The 16,591-nt window shown below is 38.8% G+C and overlaps 1 protein-coding gene across 1 annotated transcript in view; it reads right to left on the reverse strand.

Moving 5' to 3' along the window:
* The window catches only part of LOC147702976 (solute carrier family 22 member 4-like), a 400,838-nt gene that overhangs the window by 121,454 nt on the left and 262,793 nt on the right, over positions 1–16,591 (reverse strand). Inside the window, exon 5 of the mRNA XM_086931556.1 lies at positions 5,019–5,145. Within this exon, the coding sequence (XP_086787682.1) occupies positions 5,019–5,145 (127 nt within the window). The remainder of the gene's footprint in view (positions 1–5,018; positions 5,146–16,591) is intronic.

Genomic DNA, 16,591 nt, shown 5'->3' on the forward strand with positions numbered 1-16,591 from the left:
TACGTTATGTTAGCGCTCGTGGTTGGAAGACCCCGGGCAGTCCCCGGCCCCTTTATTTATGCCCTCGGGACGAACCCGCCCCGAGGGGTGTGGGGATGCATGTGAAGATGCAACATTATAGTAGAGGGCCCGGATAGCTCTCTACAAGGGGCACGTGGTTCGCATTATGCAATGTTTTGAAATGAGTCGTACGGTGTGGTTAGTTTTAAAATACACAATGCATCTTTGCAATCCTGCTATTATTTTAACCAAATAAACCTTTGTGGAAAATTCATAAAAGCGTTGCATTCAAAGAATCAGGGCCACAAACATTGATTAAAACCATATGTAACATGAGGTTGGAAATTCTGACCCTTGCTGTTGTGTGTAACTAGATGCATATGGTGATTTCAAAGTAATTGCGCCAATAGCTGAATGGGGATTAAACAGCAGTGTAGAGGGGGCTTTGGGGCTCCAACTACAATGGAATGAGTACCAAAATGGCAGCCAAATAGCTCTGTGTGAAATCACAAAGCACCAATAATATTGAGGAAGCTGGAGATTGTCTGTCAAGATCGATGTATCTTGCAAATTTCTGCTGCAGTTGTTCTAGTGACCACCAGGTGGCACAGAAAGGCAGCAAACTGGTGTTGTTTAAGTTATAGCTCGATTCACAGCAGGAAATGTACTGAGGGCAAAATCCAAATGCTCATGTAGGCGGGTCAAACGCCGAACATTAAGACAGCAACACATAAGAGCAAGGCAACAGAGATTGGTACAAAAGCCATCCAAACTTGAGCAAGAATTGGCATTGTGGAGTATCGTATGCAATGCTGGCTTCCGACCAAACGCTGGAGCTGTCTTTAGCAACATCACAAAAAGCTTGATAGACACAGACCGCCCTGCACTTAAAAACCTATACATATCTGACAAGTAGCTCAGTATTTTAGATTGTTTCAGACCACAGAGGAGGAGAAACAAATTCGTGCAAGACACCCCAAGCAGCAAAAATGCATCTACCTTAAAGACATTCTTCTTTGGGCACGTGACAAAAACTCTGGAATGCCCTTGCAACCTAAATAGCAAATCTCATCCCCTTCTCCATCTACATAGACTCCTGTAGAACCTTCTCAAAACCTAATCCTTCTAAAAAACCAATAGCTAAACAAGTGAACTTTAATTGAACCTTCTGCTCTCTTAAGCCCTGTATTACCCAACGTTAACGACTCAAAAAATATCTCAACAATGGTATGGGTTAGTAACTCAGTGTATTCCCTGAATCTATCAGCCTGATTCATCAACGATCCGTTTCGCAAGTCTTTAATAGCGAATCATAAGGAATCGCTATTCCAGACTCGCAAAACGGGATTCATGTAGGAATAGCAATATTTTTTGCGATTCCTACAGATTCCTCATTTGCGATTAGCTAATTGCTAAATCGCAAATAAGGAATAACTCCCCATTCATTCCTATGGGCCTATCAGCCTGATTCATCATTGGGGAGTTTTGCGAGTCTGAAATAGCGAATCATAAGGAATCGCTATTCCAGACTCGCAAAACGGGATTCATGTAGAAATAGCAATATTTTTTGCGATACCTACAGATTCCTTATTTGCGATTAGCTTATTGCTAATCGCAAATAAGGAATAACTCCCCATTCATTCCTATGGGCCTATCAGCCTGATTCATCATTGGGGAGTTTTGCGAGTCTGAAATAGCGAATCATAAGGAATCGCTATTCCAGACTCGCAAAACGGGATTCATGTAGGAATAGCAATATTTTTTGCGATTCCTACAGATTCCTTATTTGCGATTAGCTAATTGCTAATCGCAAATAAGGAATAACTCCCCATTCATTCCTATGGGCCTAAAGGCCCATAGGAATGCATGGGGAGTCATTCCTTATTTGCGATTAGCAATTAGCTAATCGCAAATGAAATTGCGATTTCAAGGGTGCAGGGGTGTCCAAAGGACACCCTGTAACACCCCTGAAATGTCAAATTACACAGATGTTACACACACACATGTCCAAAAGACATGTTTGTGTGTAACATGCAACTTAGAAAAATGCTTTTAAAAGCATTTTTCTAAGTTTTCGCTATTTACCACGAGGTTTGACCTCGCGGTAAATAGCGGCCCGAAATTGCGATTTCGCAATTTGAAAATGGATGATGAATTGCATTTAAGGAATCTCAAATAGAGATTCCTTAAATGTAATTCCTCGCAAATTTGCGAATTCGCTATTACCGATTTTTGCATTTGGGATGATGAATCCCAAATGCAAAAATTGCGCTCGCAAAGGGCCAGATTCTGAGAATCTGGCCCTTTGCGAGCGCATTTCTCCTTCATGAATCAGGCTGATAGTGTGGTGAACAATGGTTGGAACATTTCACTCTTGGACCCCTGATATAAAACACAGAAACCCTTCCACTTCAAATACCAGAAGCATGCACAGGAAGATAAAGTGTTTTCATCACTTTCTAGAGTAATACAAAAATAACACTATTAGTTACACCCTTGTATAGGTTGTGCTCACCGCAGACTTTGGCTTCCGCCCCCCTAATCCTCACACCTAAACAATTCGAATCACTTCAACATATTGCCCAGTGGTGTCAGTTATGATGCTGTCACTTCTGTCAAGGTCATTTCCTGTGTTGCTACGTCATATATTGTCCCTTCCGGTGAGATGGTCCAGTGGAAGGTTATCGTTTGTTCATTCACTCCTTGGGATTTTTAGATGTTGACTCCAACAAACATAGAAGTACCACTTTTATTTAAAGAATAGTACTACTGATATCCTCCCGCTATCGGAGAGCTCTTGGAATTGTAACGTACATGAAGGACTTTGGTTCCTAAATATTGTTTCTTGGCAAACAATAGGGTGAATGAACCTTTTCGAATCTTTTTTTTACCATCACAGCAAGTTATTCGAAATGTTACTTTGCTGTCATCCTCATCCTCATCTTCTTTATTTCGGCTCACAGCAGGGCCGGACTGGCCGAAGTTGGCACCCGGCGTTTCCCTGGTGGGCCGGCAGGGTGGGGGCCGGTTTTAGACCTGCAATTTCGGCCCAGAGCAACAAAAGTGACACAAAGATTTCCGCTAGACCGATATTTGTTACCCCCGACCCCTGGGGCCGGCCGAGCTCTTTGCCAGGGCCGGTGTCCGTTCCCAGTCTGGCCCTGGGTCAAAGGAAGGATAAAAATACACAACAACACAGCACATCAAAAGGAACGAATATATAGAAAAAAACGTATCAAATAAATACATGATAAGAACATACAGTTCTCAGAAATATAAGAAACGCTCACCAGCCAACATTCCTGAGCGAAGTGTAAGAACAATAAAATTATAAAAACCCTGCATAAAAACATAGTTAAGGTCACAAAGTTTTCACTCAATACAAGGACACACACAGAGATATCTCTTTGTCTTATTGGCGTCACAGATGGGCAGCCTCTAACATTAGCCTAAAATAATCTCCGAGTGGGCCCTTGCTACCTGGGCAACTAAAGTTCTAATCTGAATTTGGGTTTCCCTCATATCACTATATTTTGCTAGTGTGTTAAAGTGCACAGTGCAAGAGGTAGTAAACGTTTAACCAATACAGCTTCAGTATCGTACAGGTCACAGCTCTAAAAGACCCATGCCCCAACAACCTTTAGTTTAATATACCAAATTAGCATAAAAAGTTGGAAACTGAATATACAACACTGGGACTAGCATCTGACTTACAGATCTTTAAAGCTAAATGTTGGTTCTCTAAGTGGAGGAGCTGGCAAAGAGGGAGGATCCAACGTTTCCGCTGCATAGCATAAGCAGTACAAAATAATAAGACATGTTCTTCATTTTCAATAATCAGACGTCCCATTGGGCATAAATTATTGTTGTGCATGGCAGAGTTTTTATTCCAAGGGGCAGTAAATACAGCCAGTGGGAGTATTCCAAATCTGAAGTTAATAAACAAAGATCTCACCGAAGGGACACTCACATATTCCATAACATTTTCATAGCTGGAATCACATTTAGTGCATAAATAATGATCAGACAAACTACCCACAGGAACAAGGGAAATCCTATTGCAAAATACAATGTTTTAATCACAGGATTTAACAATTTCCCGGGCGTTCTTGGGCATGGAAGAAGGATTCTACCAGTATTGAGAAAGGCCAAGCTTGGGCACCCAGGTTTTAATGTGGAATACCCAGGGGATCGCGAGTGCCAGGCGATTGTCGATGATCTCCCTGACATAGTCCCTATAGGGGGCCAGTTCCTCATTTACCCAGAGTCTGGTCCAATATAAGACAGGTTTCAGACAGGCTATATTAGTGAGGTATCTAAGGGTTAAATCAAACCCAGAGGAAGTGAAGGAGTTCTTTTTTGGTAATCTCAAAAGTAATTTAATAAAAGTGTTTTCACCAAAATCCAACTGCTCGAGATTGCAGTATCCCCACAGGTCAGACCCATATACTGCTGCCCCACAAGCTTGGGCCTTTTAAATTTGTATCGCTGGGGAAACTGGATAAGAAGCTGCCTTGTTAACGAGTCTTAATATTAGCCAAGCTCTGTCCTTAGGAAAAACTGCACTCTTTTCGAGTTGGGCTGACCATTTGTGAGATTGACTCAATCTAACGCACAGATAATCCAATTTGTCCTCCTTTCTATTTTTGCACCCTCCATCCTTATGTTTTGTACAGTGGCTAAGTACCATGAACTTGGTTTTATTACTATTTAGTTCCAAACGTAGTCCTTGCATTATGAATTGAGCCTCCCCAAAAGGGTGTTCAACCCAGACAAGGTCTTAGAAAGGAGGAGAGTATCATCTGCAAAAAGCAGACACAGCACGTTGGTCCCGACCATTTTGGGGGAATTGATTTAGCAGTTTCCTAGGTAAGGTAGGCACTCATCAGTAAAATGTAAAAAATAAAGTGGGGTCGGTCAGTTTTAACCAGGGGAATTCTAAAATCAGTTTCTCTGTAACAGCAGTTAATAAAATTCGCAAATGAGCAATATTGATTTAAAACAATAAATTACACTACCTCTGAAGTGGCAAAAATGATAGTTGGAGCTGTAACACCATTCATCTTTGCAGCCCTCCTGATGATGAGTTCAGCCTCCTTCACCCTTCCTTGGGAGATCAGCCACTGGGGAGATTCAGGAATTACCCTGCAATGGCAGAAGACACCTCAGACCAAAATATACCAAGCAAGTGCAGGTCTTACATATTCTAATATTTACCATCTAACAGGCATGAACTGAAAGTAGATATTACATGCAAACAAAACCGAGGTATTCAGCTGCATGAGATGAGATATATTTACGCCTGTGCGAAATTAGTGTGATTTCCTTTGTGGAAATTGGACGAAATTCCAGCAAAACTACATAAATCACACAAAATCCTGAAACAACATTTTGCACTATTTTTTATAGCAAAATGTGCGGTCACGTCCCTTTCGGACATAAGGAATATTTTATGTTAAATTAAATAGAGCTATTTTGCCTATGGCAGAACAGCAACCGCTCATGTTCCGGGCATTCATGTTTGTTTGCACCATAAGTTTTTTCAACCTGAAACACCATCTCAAATACACGACATTGCATAATGGCACAATCTCAGGGATACTGCCTAACAATAATTTTTTATTTTTTTTGTAAATCTGTTTATTGACATTTCATATTAAACAGCAAGAGCAAAACAACAGTAGTATGCATGCTATTACCACAAGAGCAACCCCCCCAATTGTGAAATAGCTCGAATTAACTGTTAGTGACATGTTGGATACTGCCTAACAATCATAACACAAAATGCCAGAGTATTGGGCAGCAAGACCTCACTCACAACAAAAAAATCTGAAACCTGCATCGGTCTACTACCTCTCATGCATGCGATTCTAGGATTTCTCAGCGATTCCCAAGAGTACTTGTGGATCCACCGACACTTAAAGGTTTCACGAATACTACGGTAGAGGTTTAGTGAAGTCCAATCTAAGAACATCTGCACACTATTCTTTAAGCATAATTGTTTACAGTGTACAATTGTGTTACAAAATTGAACTTTTTCTTTCGTTTACAGGAAAAACATTGTCCCTCATGCACTAACACCTTGTCCTACGCTTACACGCGTTGGGGAGTTTGATGGTGTTCACTTCCCATTCCAACCTTAAAAGGAGAATTAGGGCCTGATTTAGAGTTCGGCGGATGAGTTACTCTGTCAGAAAAGTGACGCATATCCACAGGCGAAACTTGAGGGGGCCTCCCTGCAAGGTACGTGGAGGGGCCCTCTCTGGGCTCAATCAGGAGCTCTCTGGCCAGAGTGCTGTGCTGAGGGGGCCCCCTATAGCTTGGGGCCCCCCTGCGTCGCAGGGGCTGCGGGGGCCTGTGTTACGCCCCTGCGGATATCTCGTCCGACATATCACAAGTGCATGATATCAATTTTCATTAAATCGGGCTTTTACTCCTGTCACTGAAAGGAGCACAGCTCAGATTGTCTTCAGTGTGGGAATGGGTGAAAAAAAGAGTACTGTGTTCTCAAGCTTTCCAGGGCATCGGCGCTCAGTAATATTAAACAGTCACCATTTTACAAGCTATTTGCATTTGTAAGTCTTACAATGATGAGATTGTGCTCTAATGCAGCCAATGCAAACATCTGCCTCTAATCCTATGATTCCTGTATTGAATACCTTGAGGTATATAAAGCCTTTCATCCTCCAAGACTGATAAAATGAGAGTCATTGAATATATATTATACAGCGCCAAGAAACCCATGATTAAACATGAGCTTAAACATGAGATTAAACATACCTTATCTAATGGCTCACATTTAAATAAATTTGTGAAAGAGCTTCTGAGGTATTTGTTTAAATCACATCTGAGTTTGAATAACACGGCTGGTTTGAATAGCATTGGCAAACATGCAGGTAGAAGACTCCATCCACTGCTGAAGTAAAAAAACAATAATGGTTTGACTCTCACCCACAGGGATTATAAAATAAAATACAAACTGGGAAGTATATATGTGAAAAAATGCTCTGAACTTTATAATGCCTCGAAAAACATGCAGCAAGGCATTTTTATTAATCTTGGGCCACAGTTGTACTCTGCCTTTCGCCTTTTTTTTTTTTTTAGAGTTGATGGAGCGAGTTATTGAATAAAATTTTGTTCAAACTCGCAAAGTTAAACTTCCATAATGTAACTGTATTAATAGCATGTGTTGAAATAACTAATCAATTTAGATTAAAATTGCACACATTACACGCGGGACTAATGTGCTTTCATGTTCCATTTGCAAGTATGTGAAAAGTAATAAACTAACCTTGTCTATCGTTATTGTCAGTATTAAATGCGGCTGTTTTATTAATAGCATGTGCTATATTCGTGTGCATATGTTTTGTCGTGTCTTTTCTGTGGCAAAAGCTCGTGGATAATTCTGGTGGCCTAAAAGAGAAAGGTTTTTATACACGCTGCTTATATGTGCTTTGCTAGGTAACATAATTAATGGGTTAATATTTAGCAAAGGGGAGGGTAACAGAAAGGGTCTCAATTCTCTAATTAATTATTGTCTTGTGTTTCTTTAAATACTAGTTTTCGAATGGGCCTAAGAAAATGGCTGACTGGCAGTGCTGGAAAATGCGAAACTTGACCAGAGTGAAGCCTTCACTCACATGCAGAAAAAAAGAGCTTTTTGCTAAACAATGGAATAATAAGCGGAACTGTTTTTCTTTGGTCGAGTTGCACATGTTCTTGGAGAAGAGCACCAAGGACAAAAAGCTTGAATCGCTTGCCAAGATTAGGAAGTAAAAGTTTTTGTGTTCGGTGAAATGTTTCTTTTCTGAGGAAACTAGAAGGATGGAATCTAAGAACAATAAGGGCTTATGATGTGCCCCAGACTTGGTCCGGAAAGTATGACCTAAGGATGGTCTGACATCTGTCAGCCAATGGGAACTCTGAATGACAGAAAATATGAACATTTTGAAAAGATTAGCTAGGTTGAAAGGTATCAAAGTTGCCCCTACAGGCAGGAGGGGGCTCTTGCTTCCCGATTCCTGAATGACGTGCTAACGGACTCTTGGCGCACGTAAGGATAGCAGTCTTTATCATTTTATTCCTTTAGGTGAAGAGAGTTTTAGACAGGGAAATAGAATATAGGGAATGGAAACTTTATTTTTGCTTTAATTCATGCTAAATGATCTATTTTAAAATGTCAGACTAATAAGCCTTATCCTGAATGAAGCTTTCAAATTTGCTAATAAAATAATGATTTCTGAATAAAGAATGCTCTTTCTTTGAATAAATAAAGCTAATAAAATAGATTTTGAAATGACAAGCTGATCTTGTTTATTCATGGTCTAGTTATCATTATTAGATCCATTCGCCTATGTGACTTAATTAATGTTGTATGATTAAAAACCATGGTTAAATACATTATACTGCAGTTGTATATAGTTTTGTAAATAGTTTATGAATAGTGTGTTTTAATTAGGTCACATGATTCAGTCGCTCAAAAATTGTCTCTTTAGTTTATGGGCCTAGGTAGTGATTCATGATTAATGTTGAGTATTGTGGAGATGGGTAGCTTTGTGAGACAGTTTTTCATTAGGAGTGCTGGATCAATTATCTGATAGCAGAGGATGGTTACTATGGTAACTGACATGCTACATGTAGATATATAGGATAAAACATGTTAAGTTTGTTCAGTTGTTATATGTAGTCGAAAGGTTTTTTCCAGCAGTGAGAAAATTCCCAGTGTGCCGGCAAGAGTAGTGTGACAAGTAAGGTTACACAGTTCATTTGTTCTGTTTCAAAATAGTGGGATTCACATATATCACTAGTGTTGTGGATGTACAGCACAAGATTAGGGACCTTAGGTGTGATAGATTGAATGTATAGTGAGGATTGTCTATGAAATCGTAGCCTTCGAGTATAGGGACAGTTGTCCTGTTTTAAAACTTACTGTGAAAAGAGTAGTAGAATTTATCCAAGCTTGAGTGAAGGGTAAGGAAGCGCTGTTTCTTACTGGCAAGTGAGGATTTTTATCAGCGGGTTAAAGTCCTACCATAAATTTCATGTATGAATGGTTAGGGATTCTTTCCGTATAATTGCATATGTTAGAATGAATTTAAATATTCTGTGAAAATAGCGTCTTCTATGCGAAAGGATACTTGAATGATTGAAAAAGCTATCTCTTTATTTTAGCGAAACGGACAAATGGTTTGTTTATGTGAAGTTACTAACCGAATTCATTGAAAAATTTGTAAAATATGGCGCTGTGAAAATATTTTGTAAAGGAGGGGTCAGTTCAAGGAGTGGAACGGAGACAGTGAAGCTGCAGCAGAAGTATACGTCACCAGGTTCGCGCTGTGATTGGCTAGCATACGTCACAGTATTCGCGCACTGATTGGTTCATGTGATTTTACAGGCTTGTACCTGATTGGCTCATTCTGAAATACGGTAATTCTATTGGCCAAACAGAATAGTGACGTGGCTTAACCTGATTGGCTTGTTAGTGAGTTTCGCGCACGGATTGGATAGAGTAGCGGAACCACAAGAAAATATTTACGATCTTTTTAAAGCAAGTGAATTTGTTTAAAACATGAGTTATTACTACATGTATGATGAAAAGAAGCCTTCATGGTTTCAGAAATTAAAAAATATTTTCAAAAGTGACAAGAAAATTGAAACGCGAGGTGGAAAATTACTTCATAAGTAAAAAACACCTGCAGCCTATATGGAAGGTGAATTTGGTTATCATACTTGTCTTTGGATGGAGAATTGGATGGAATATACCAAAGATGATGGTGTATTGGCTTGGCCAGAAGATGGGTCATTTAACATGAAGGTGACGAAAAACTTGAGAGAAGAAATTATGTCTCTCGTACCAAAACCTAGACCTACACAATTTGAGGCTTTAGCTGAATGGGAGGATGAGATGTTTGATTTAAAACGGGAGAACAGAGGTGTAACAAGAGGCACTAGAATGAATATTAATAGAGAAACTCATGAAGATAGAATGCGTCGTTGGAGACAGGCAGACATGTGTAATGGTTTATACCCAGCAAGATTTAGTGAAGAATCTGGTCAAAAGAGTTCTGCAAAGAAAAATAATATTGGTGAAGATAGTGAATTAGAAGATCCAGTTTTAGAAGAGATTTACATTACAAAAGCAAAACAACCGCCACCTTATCAACTAGTTTGTTCATGGTCTACCCCGAGAATTCCTCAAGGAACTTCTCCAAGTGCTACTCCTAGAGAAATTAATGATGAATCTCCATTTAGATTAAATCAGAATAATGCAAAATTTCCTGAGAGAGTAGAAACAAGAACTAATTCTAGTACATCTGGAGAAAGTAGAAATTATGCCGAAACTCCAGTTCAGAGAAATGAGATCCCAAGAAATGTAAAAAGAATAGAAGGACTTGAGGACACTCAAGATATTTCAGAATATCTTCGATCAAAAGAAGAATTAATACAGCAGTTAACTAAAGGCATGGAAGCAGTAACGGTACCAGTAACAATTGGACCTATTGTTCCAGTTTTTGATCAAAAAGAAATTAGACATTCAGCTCTGACTGTCCCTTTAAATGCAGAAATTCAGAATGTAGCTGAAAAATTTTATTCAGATTTATCAGAAATTCACAGAGAGAAAAAGATGCCAGACTTAACTTTTAATCGAAGTTTTTCAAATGGTCAATCTCCAATTGTTGCAGAATCTGATTTTGGAACTCCAGAAAGAGAAAGAAGTATGAATAAGTCCTCAGAATCTAAATTACTGCTTGTTGCAAAATTGAAAGCAGATTTGGAGGAATTAATTATTGACACAATTGGTCCTGACAGTTTAAAGTTATATCAGGATGATGAATTGTTGTTAATTTGTAAAAGCATACCATGGAAAAAGAAAAATAAAGATGATCTGTTAGAAGAAATAGCTGCTGAATTAGATATAGATTTGATGAGACAGAAAAATTTGCAGAAACATTATAGAGTAGATTTCTCTGAAAAAGATATTGATAACATGAACACTACAGGAAGGATAACTCATATAAAAGAATTAATAGTGTTTCTAAAAAGAATAGGTGAATTAAGCAAATGGAGAGTGAAATGGACAAAGAAAAGAGAGGAAGAAAAAAGAGAAAGAGGGGAAGTTGAAACTGAGTTTCCTATGAGAGAAATAGCTGGTGGAGGGTATGTTCATGTTCCTTGGTCAAGACAGGACATTTTACTGTTTACAAATGATTTTCCCAGACTGAGAGAAAAACCTGTGGAATGGTATCGTCAGGTAGAGAGATTTGTTAAGGTCTCAAAAGTTCTGTGGATTGATCTTGATGGATTCTTTGACATTGTTGTTCCTTCAGATCTTTGGACAGAATGTAAAATTTCTATAGATTGGCCCAAGGAAGAACCTATTCGAGATAAAGTAACAGGTGCACCTTCATCTGATGTTATAAAGTTGTATGATAAAGTAATTGTGTGGCTCAAAAACAAGATTCCCCCAAAAGAAATAGATTGGGTGAAAATTGACAGAACAAATCAAGAGCCAAAGAGTCAGTACATTCCTTCTATGAAAGATTACTCCTGGTATTTAAACAATACAGTGGTTATGAGAAGCTGAGTGAGAAGGATATGAGCCATTTTATATACAGATTTGTATATGGCTTAAGACCTGAAATTGGTGAGCTGATTAGATCAGGAATAGTTGGTTGGCAATCACTTACAGTTGATGACATCCTGAGAAAAGCAAAATACTGCAGTGATGAGATAGACGCTAAGCAGAAGAAGCTAAAAGAAAAAGCAATGTGAGCACAGGTGAAAGTAGCTGAACAACAAATTGCAACTTTAGAAAACAAAAACGTTCAACAGAATCAAGGGAAATTTAAGGGAAATTTTAATAAGCCAAAATAAATGGGTAATATTGAAGAATTAAAGCAGAAACTCCCATGTTTTAATTGCAGCGAAATTGGACACTGGAAGCATGAGTGTAGAAATCCGCCCAGAAATTTGAAAAATACATCATTAAATTCACAGATGCAGAATGTGGTAAATCAGCAGCAACAGCTACAGCGACAGTTAAACTAAATAAATCAGCAGCAACACCTACAGCGACAGTTAGTGAATCAGCAAAGTCCACAACCGCCTCTTCCAAATTGTGTTAATGTGCAGAGGTACAATTCTGAAACAGGATTCTGCGGAGGTGAACAGGTAAACAGATCACCAAGAGTGAATGTGTTGAATATTTCTCAACAATATTGGTTGAAAGAAAATGATGGAAGCGAGTCTGATGATTACTTATGACGGTGCCTGAGAGAGGAGGAAGAGTGTGTGCTTGGAGCCACTCTTGCGGTAGATCAGTCAGGTCCATTTGTAAATGGTAAAGTGAATGATGTAGAAATCACTTTTCTAGTGGACACTGGTGCTACCCGTTCTACTGTTAGATCAGCGGAAAAAATAGAAAACCTGCCTCTCTCTGGTGACACTATCCAAGTAGTTGGTGTAGCTAATCAACAAATTAAAACAGATTTGACAGAACCAGTTAAAGTTGAAATTGGTCATTTAAGGACAAACATAGATTTGTAGTCTGTGATAGCAGTCCTGTAAACTTGTTAGGGAGGGACATCCTTTGTAAAATGAATTGCACAATTTATTGCTCACCGGACGGTATTGAGCTTCAAACTCCAAAAGAAGAGGATGGCCTTTATAAATTAACAATGTTAATGGTTGAAGCAGAAGAAAGTAAATTATTTCCTGCTTTTGACAAAAATGATTTACCTGAAGAATTAAAAGAAAAAGTCAATATTAAAATCTGGGATTTAACTGGTGATGAAATGGGTTTAATGAAACATGTAGACCCAGTGCAAGTTACAGTAAAACAAGGAGCAGATTATCCAAATATTCCTTAGTATAAAATGAATGCTGAGACAATTGAAGGAGTAATTCCTGTAGTTGAAAAATGTATAAAGCAAGGTGTTTTAAAAGAAATTGAGAGCAGTCCATTTAATTCACCGATTATGGGAATCAAAAAGCCAAACGGAATTTACAGAATTGTTTAGGACCTGAGAAAGGTTAATCAAATAGTCGTTCCATGTTGCCCAGTCGTACCAAACCCAGCGGTAATTCTTTATCAGATTCCGCATGATGCAGAATGGTACACAGTTATAGACCTTTGTAATGCATTCTTTACTGTTCCACTGCATCCAGAGAGACAACAAATTTTTGGGTTCAGATTCCAAGAGCGCATTTTAGCATGGTGTCGTATCCCACAAGGGTATACAGAAAGTCCATCTATTTTTAATCAGTTGTTAAAGAAATCCCTGGAAAATCTAGACTTGCCTGGTAAATCGACATTAGTGCAATACATTGATGATCTCCTTGTAGCTGCAAAAACACGAGACAAATGTGTGACAGATACAATTACTCTTTTGAATCATTTGGCAGATGAGGGACATACAGTGTCTCCTGCAAAATTACAGTTTTGCAAACAGGAAGTAAAATATCTTGGTCACAGAATTGCAAAAGGAATTAGATAGGTAACGATTGAAAGAATAAAAATGATTCAAGCAATGCAACCTCCAAAAACACAGAGACAGGTCAGAATGTTTCTTGGAATGGTAGGGTATTGTCGTCAATGGATCAGTGGATTTTCGGTAATTGCAAAACCATTACAGAGACTGACAAAAGCAAACATAAAAGACCCGATTATCCTAACAAAAACTGAATTAGAGGCTTTTGAACAGTTAAAAAGAAGTTTGTGTGAAGCACCAGCATTGGGTATGCCTGATTATGAAAAGGAATTTGAGCTGTACTGCAGTGAAAGGGAAGGATGTGCATTATCAGTTTTGATTCAAAGACATGGAAAACTGAGAAAGCCAATTGCTTACTTCTCAGCAGTTCTTGACCCTGTTGCAAAAGCATTACCAGGTTGCTTAAAAGCAGTGGCTGCAACAAGTGTGAGTCTGGAACAAAGTGAAGGAATAATAATGAGGTTTCCTGTAAAAGTATATGCTCCCCATTCAGTTGAGATTCTTCTTACAAGAAGCAAGACTCAACATTTGACAAGCAACAGACTGACAAAATATGAAAAAGTTATTCTGGGATCAGATAACATTTTGATTGCAAGATGTGTGAATTTAAATCCATCCACATTGTTGCCTGATGGTGTTATGACAGAAATCAGAAATGAGAATGACATTGATCATGAATGCCTGGATGTTTTAGAATATTGCACCAAACCAAGGCAGGACATTAAAGATGTTCCATTGCCTGAGTCTGATTTTGTTTATTTCGTTGATGGCTCATGCTTGAGAACAGATCAAGGTGTTCTGAATGCAGCATACTCTGTCTGTACAATTGCAGATGTGGTTGAAGCTTCTTGTCTCAAAGGAATTCGTTCAGCTCAAATAGCAGAATTGATTGCTTTGATTCGTGCATGTGAAAGAGCAAAAGGAATGAGAATTACCATAGTGACTGATAGTCAATATGGATATGGCGTAGTCCATGACTATGGCCAGCTTTGGTCTCAAAGAGGTTATTTAACTTCTGCGGGAACACCAATCAGGAATGCAAAATTGATTAAAAGATTAATTGATGGCATTCAATTACCAGAGAAAATTGCTGTGGTAAAATGCACAGCACATAAAAAGGGCAATGACTATATGACAAGAGGTAATGCATACGCGGATGAAGTTGCTAAATTCTGTGCGAAAAACAATATGTCAGTTAATCGGGATAAAGACAATGATCATGTTTTGAACTCACTCATGCTAATATCTGTAGTTGAGACATGGCAAGGAGTAAAAGATTTACAAGATGAGGCAGATGATGAGGAAAAAGACACATGGCTAAAAGCAGGTTGCAGGCAGCGAGAAGAAGATGGAATTTGGGTTTACAAAGATGACAGATCAGTAATGCCAAACTGAATGATTGCTGACATGGCACGAATGCATCATGGTCCAGGTCATTTAAGCAGAGATTCAATGATTAGGTTGTTTAGACAGACATGGTACAACCCAAAATTCAGGATCCAAAGGTGCTTTATCTGTCAACAGATCAATCCAAACAGAAAAACAGTTGTAAGCCTGGGAACCATAGGACGGGAGGGTGGTCCTTTTACCAGGTTACAGATGGATTTCATTGATATGCCTCCACACAATAGATTGAGATATGTCCTGGTGATAATCTGTCTGTTTTCAAGATGGGTGGAAGCTTTCCCAACTCGTCACAATGATTCAGTTACTGTGGCAAAATTGCTTTTGAGAGAAATCATACCTAGGTATTGATTTCCAGTGACGGTTGAAACTGATCGCGGCACACATTTTGAAAACAGATTGTTACAGATGATTTGTGAAGCACTTGGTATAAAACAGAAGCTACGCTGTGCTTACAGACCAGAAGCATCAGGTGTTGTTGAGCAAGTCAATGGTACTATCAAGAATAGGCTTGCTAAAATGTGCTTGGCTACAGGAATGAAGTGGACTGATGCACTTCCACTTGTCTTAATGTCTTTGAGAAGTACTCCAGAGAGAAAAACTGGTTTAAGTCCTCATGATATTCTCATGGGCAGAGTAATGAGACAAGCATTTGTTCCAATTGGAAAGGTACTTAGCATTAATGATAGTGCAGTTATGGAGTACTGTAAAAGTCTGTCTGACGTAGTGACTTCTGTGTTCCATCAGGTGGGAACTGAAGTGCTCACAAGAGAAAAGAAGCAGGCTCATGATCTTTTGCCAGGAGATTGGGTGAGGACATAGGTTCATCGAAGGAGAAATTGTCTGATACCCAGGTGGCAGAAAGGGAGACAAGTGATACTTGTTACAACAAATGCATTAAAGTGAAAAGGTCTGAAAAGGTGGATACACGCTAGCCATACTATTCGAGTGCCACCACCTGCGAATTCTGACGAAGAAGGTGATACAACAACTGATTCAGACTCTGAAGAAGAACCTGAAAATCCGGGTACTGAAGATCGACTAGAAAGTCGAGATCTGGAAGATGCAGATGTGAATCAGGCATGGAATGAGAAGGATATAGAAATTGTGATAGTAGACTCTGAAAATGATGAAGATCTACTAGAAAAAGGAGCAGAAAAAGAGTCTAATCAAGAAGTGAATCAAGATCAGGAGAGTATTGAAAAGCAGATTGGAAGCTCTGGAAGTAGGAACGAAAATTCTGAAACAGGTGGATTAGAAGTAATTCAAGAAGAAGAAGAAGACGAATTACCAAGTACCAGCTATAAGGATAATGTTCCTAACGGAGTAGTGAAGCTGCTGAGTAAAGAAGTACCTGAATCTAGAATTCAAGTCTCAGAAACAGAAAGTGAAACTGATGAAAGTGATGAAGAATCTAAAGTAAGAGAATTCAGAAAAAGAGCTTGGAGAACTGAATGTAATCAATCTGAGCCAAAGAAGAAATTATTCAGGAAAGGAGATAATTCGCCAAATGAGAATCAAGGCCTGAAAATCAAATTAGTGAACAAGTCAAAAGAACAAATAAATGAGATTTCGAGTCAGAAAAATTAGTTGGATAAGAAAAATCAAGCAGGAAAGAAAATAGAAGTGATTAGCAGTAGGGGAAAAAGACCATTAAATCTAATCAAAAGTATAAGTCACCTGAATGGACCTACATC

The sequence above is a fragment of the Lissotriton vulgaris genome, chromosome 7 (assembly GCF_964263255.1).
Source record: "Lissotriton vulgaris chromosome 7, aLisVul1.2, whole genome shotgun sequence".
Classification (NCBI taxonomy): domain Eukaryota; kingdom Metazoa; phylum Chordata; class Amphibia; order Caudata; family Salamandridae; genus Lissotriton; species Lissotriton vulgaris.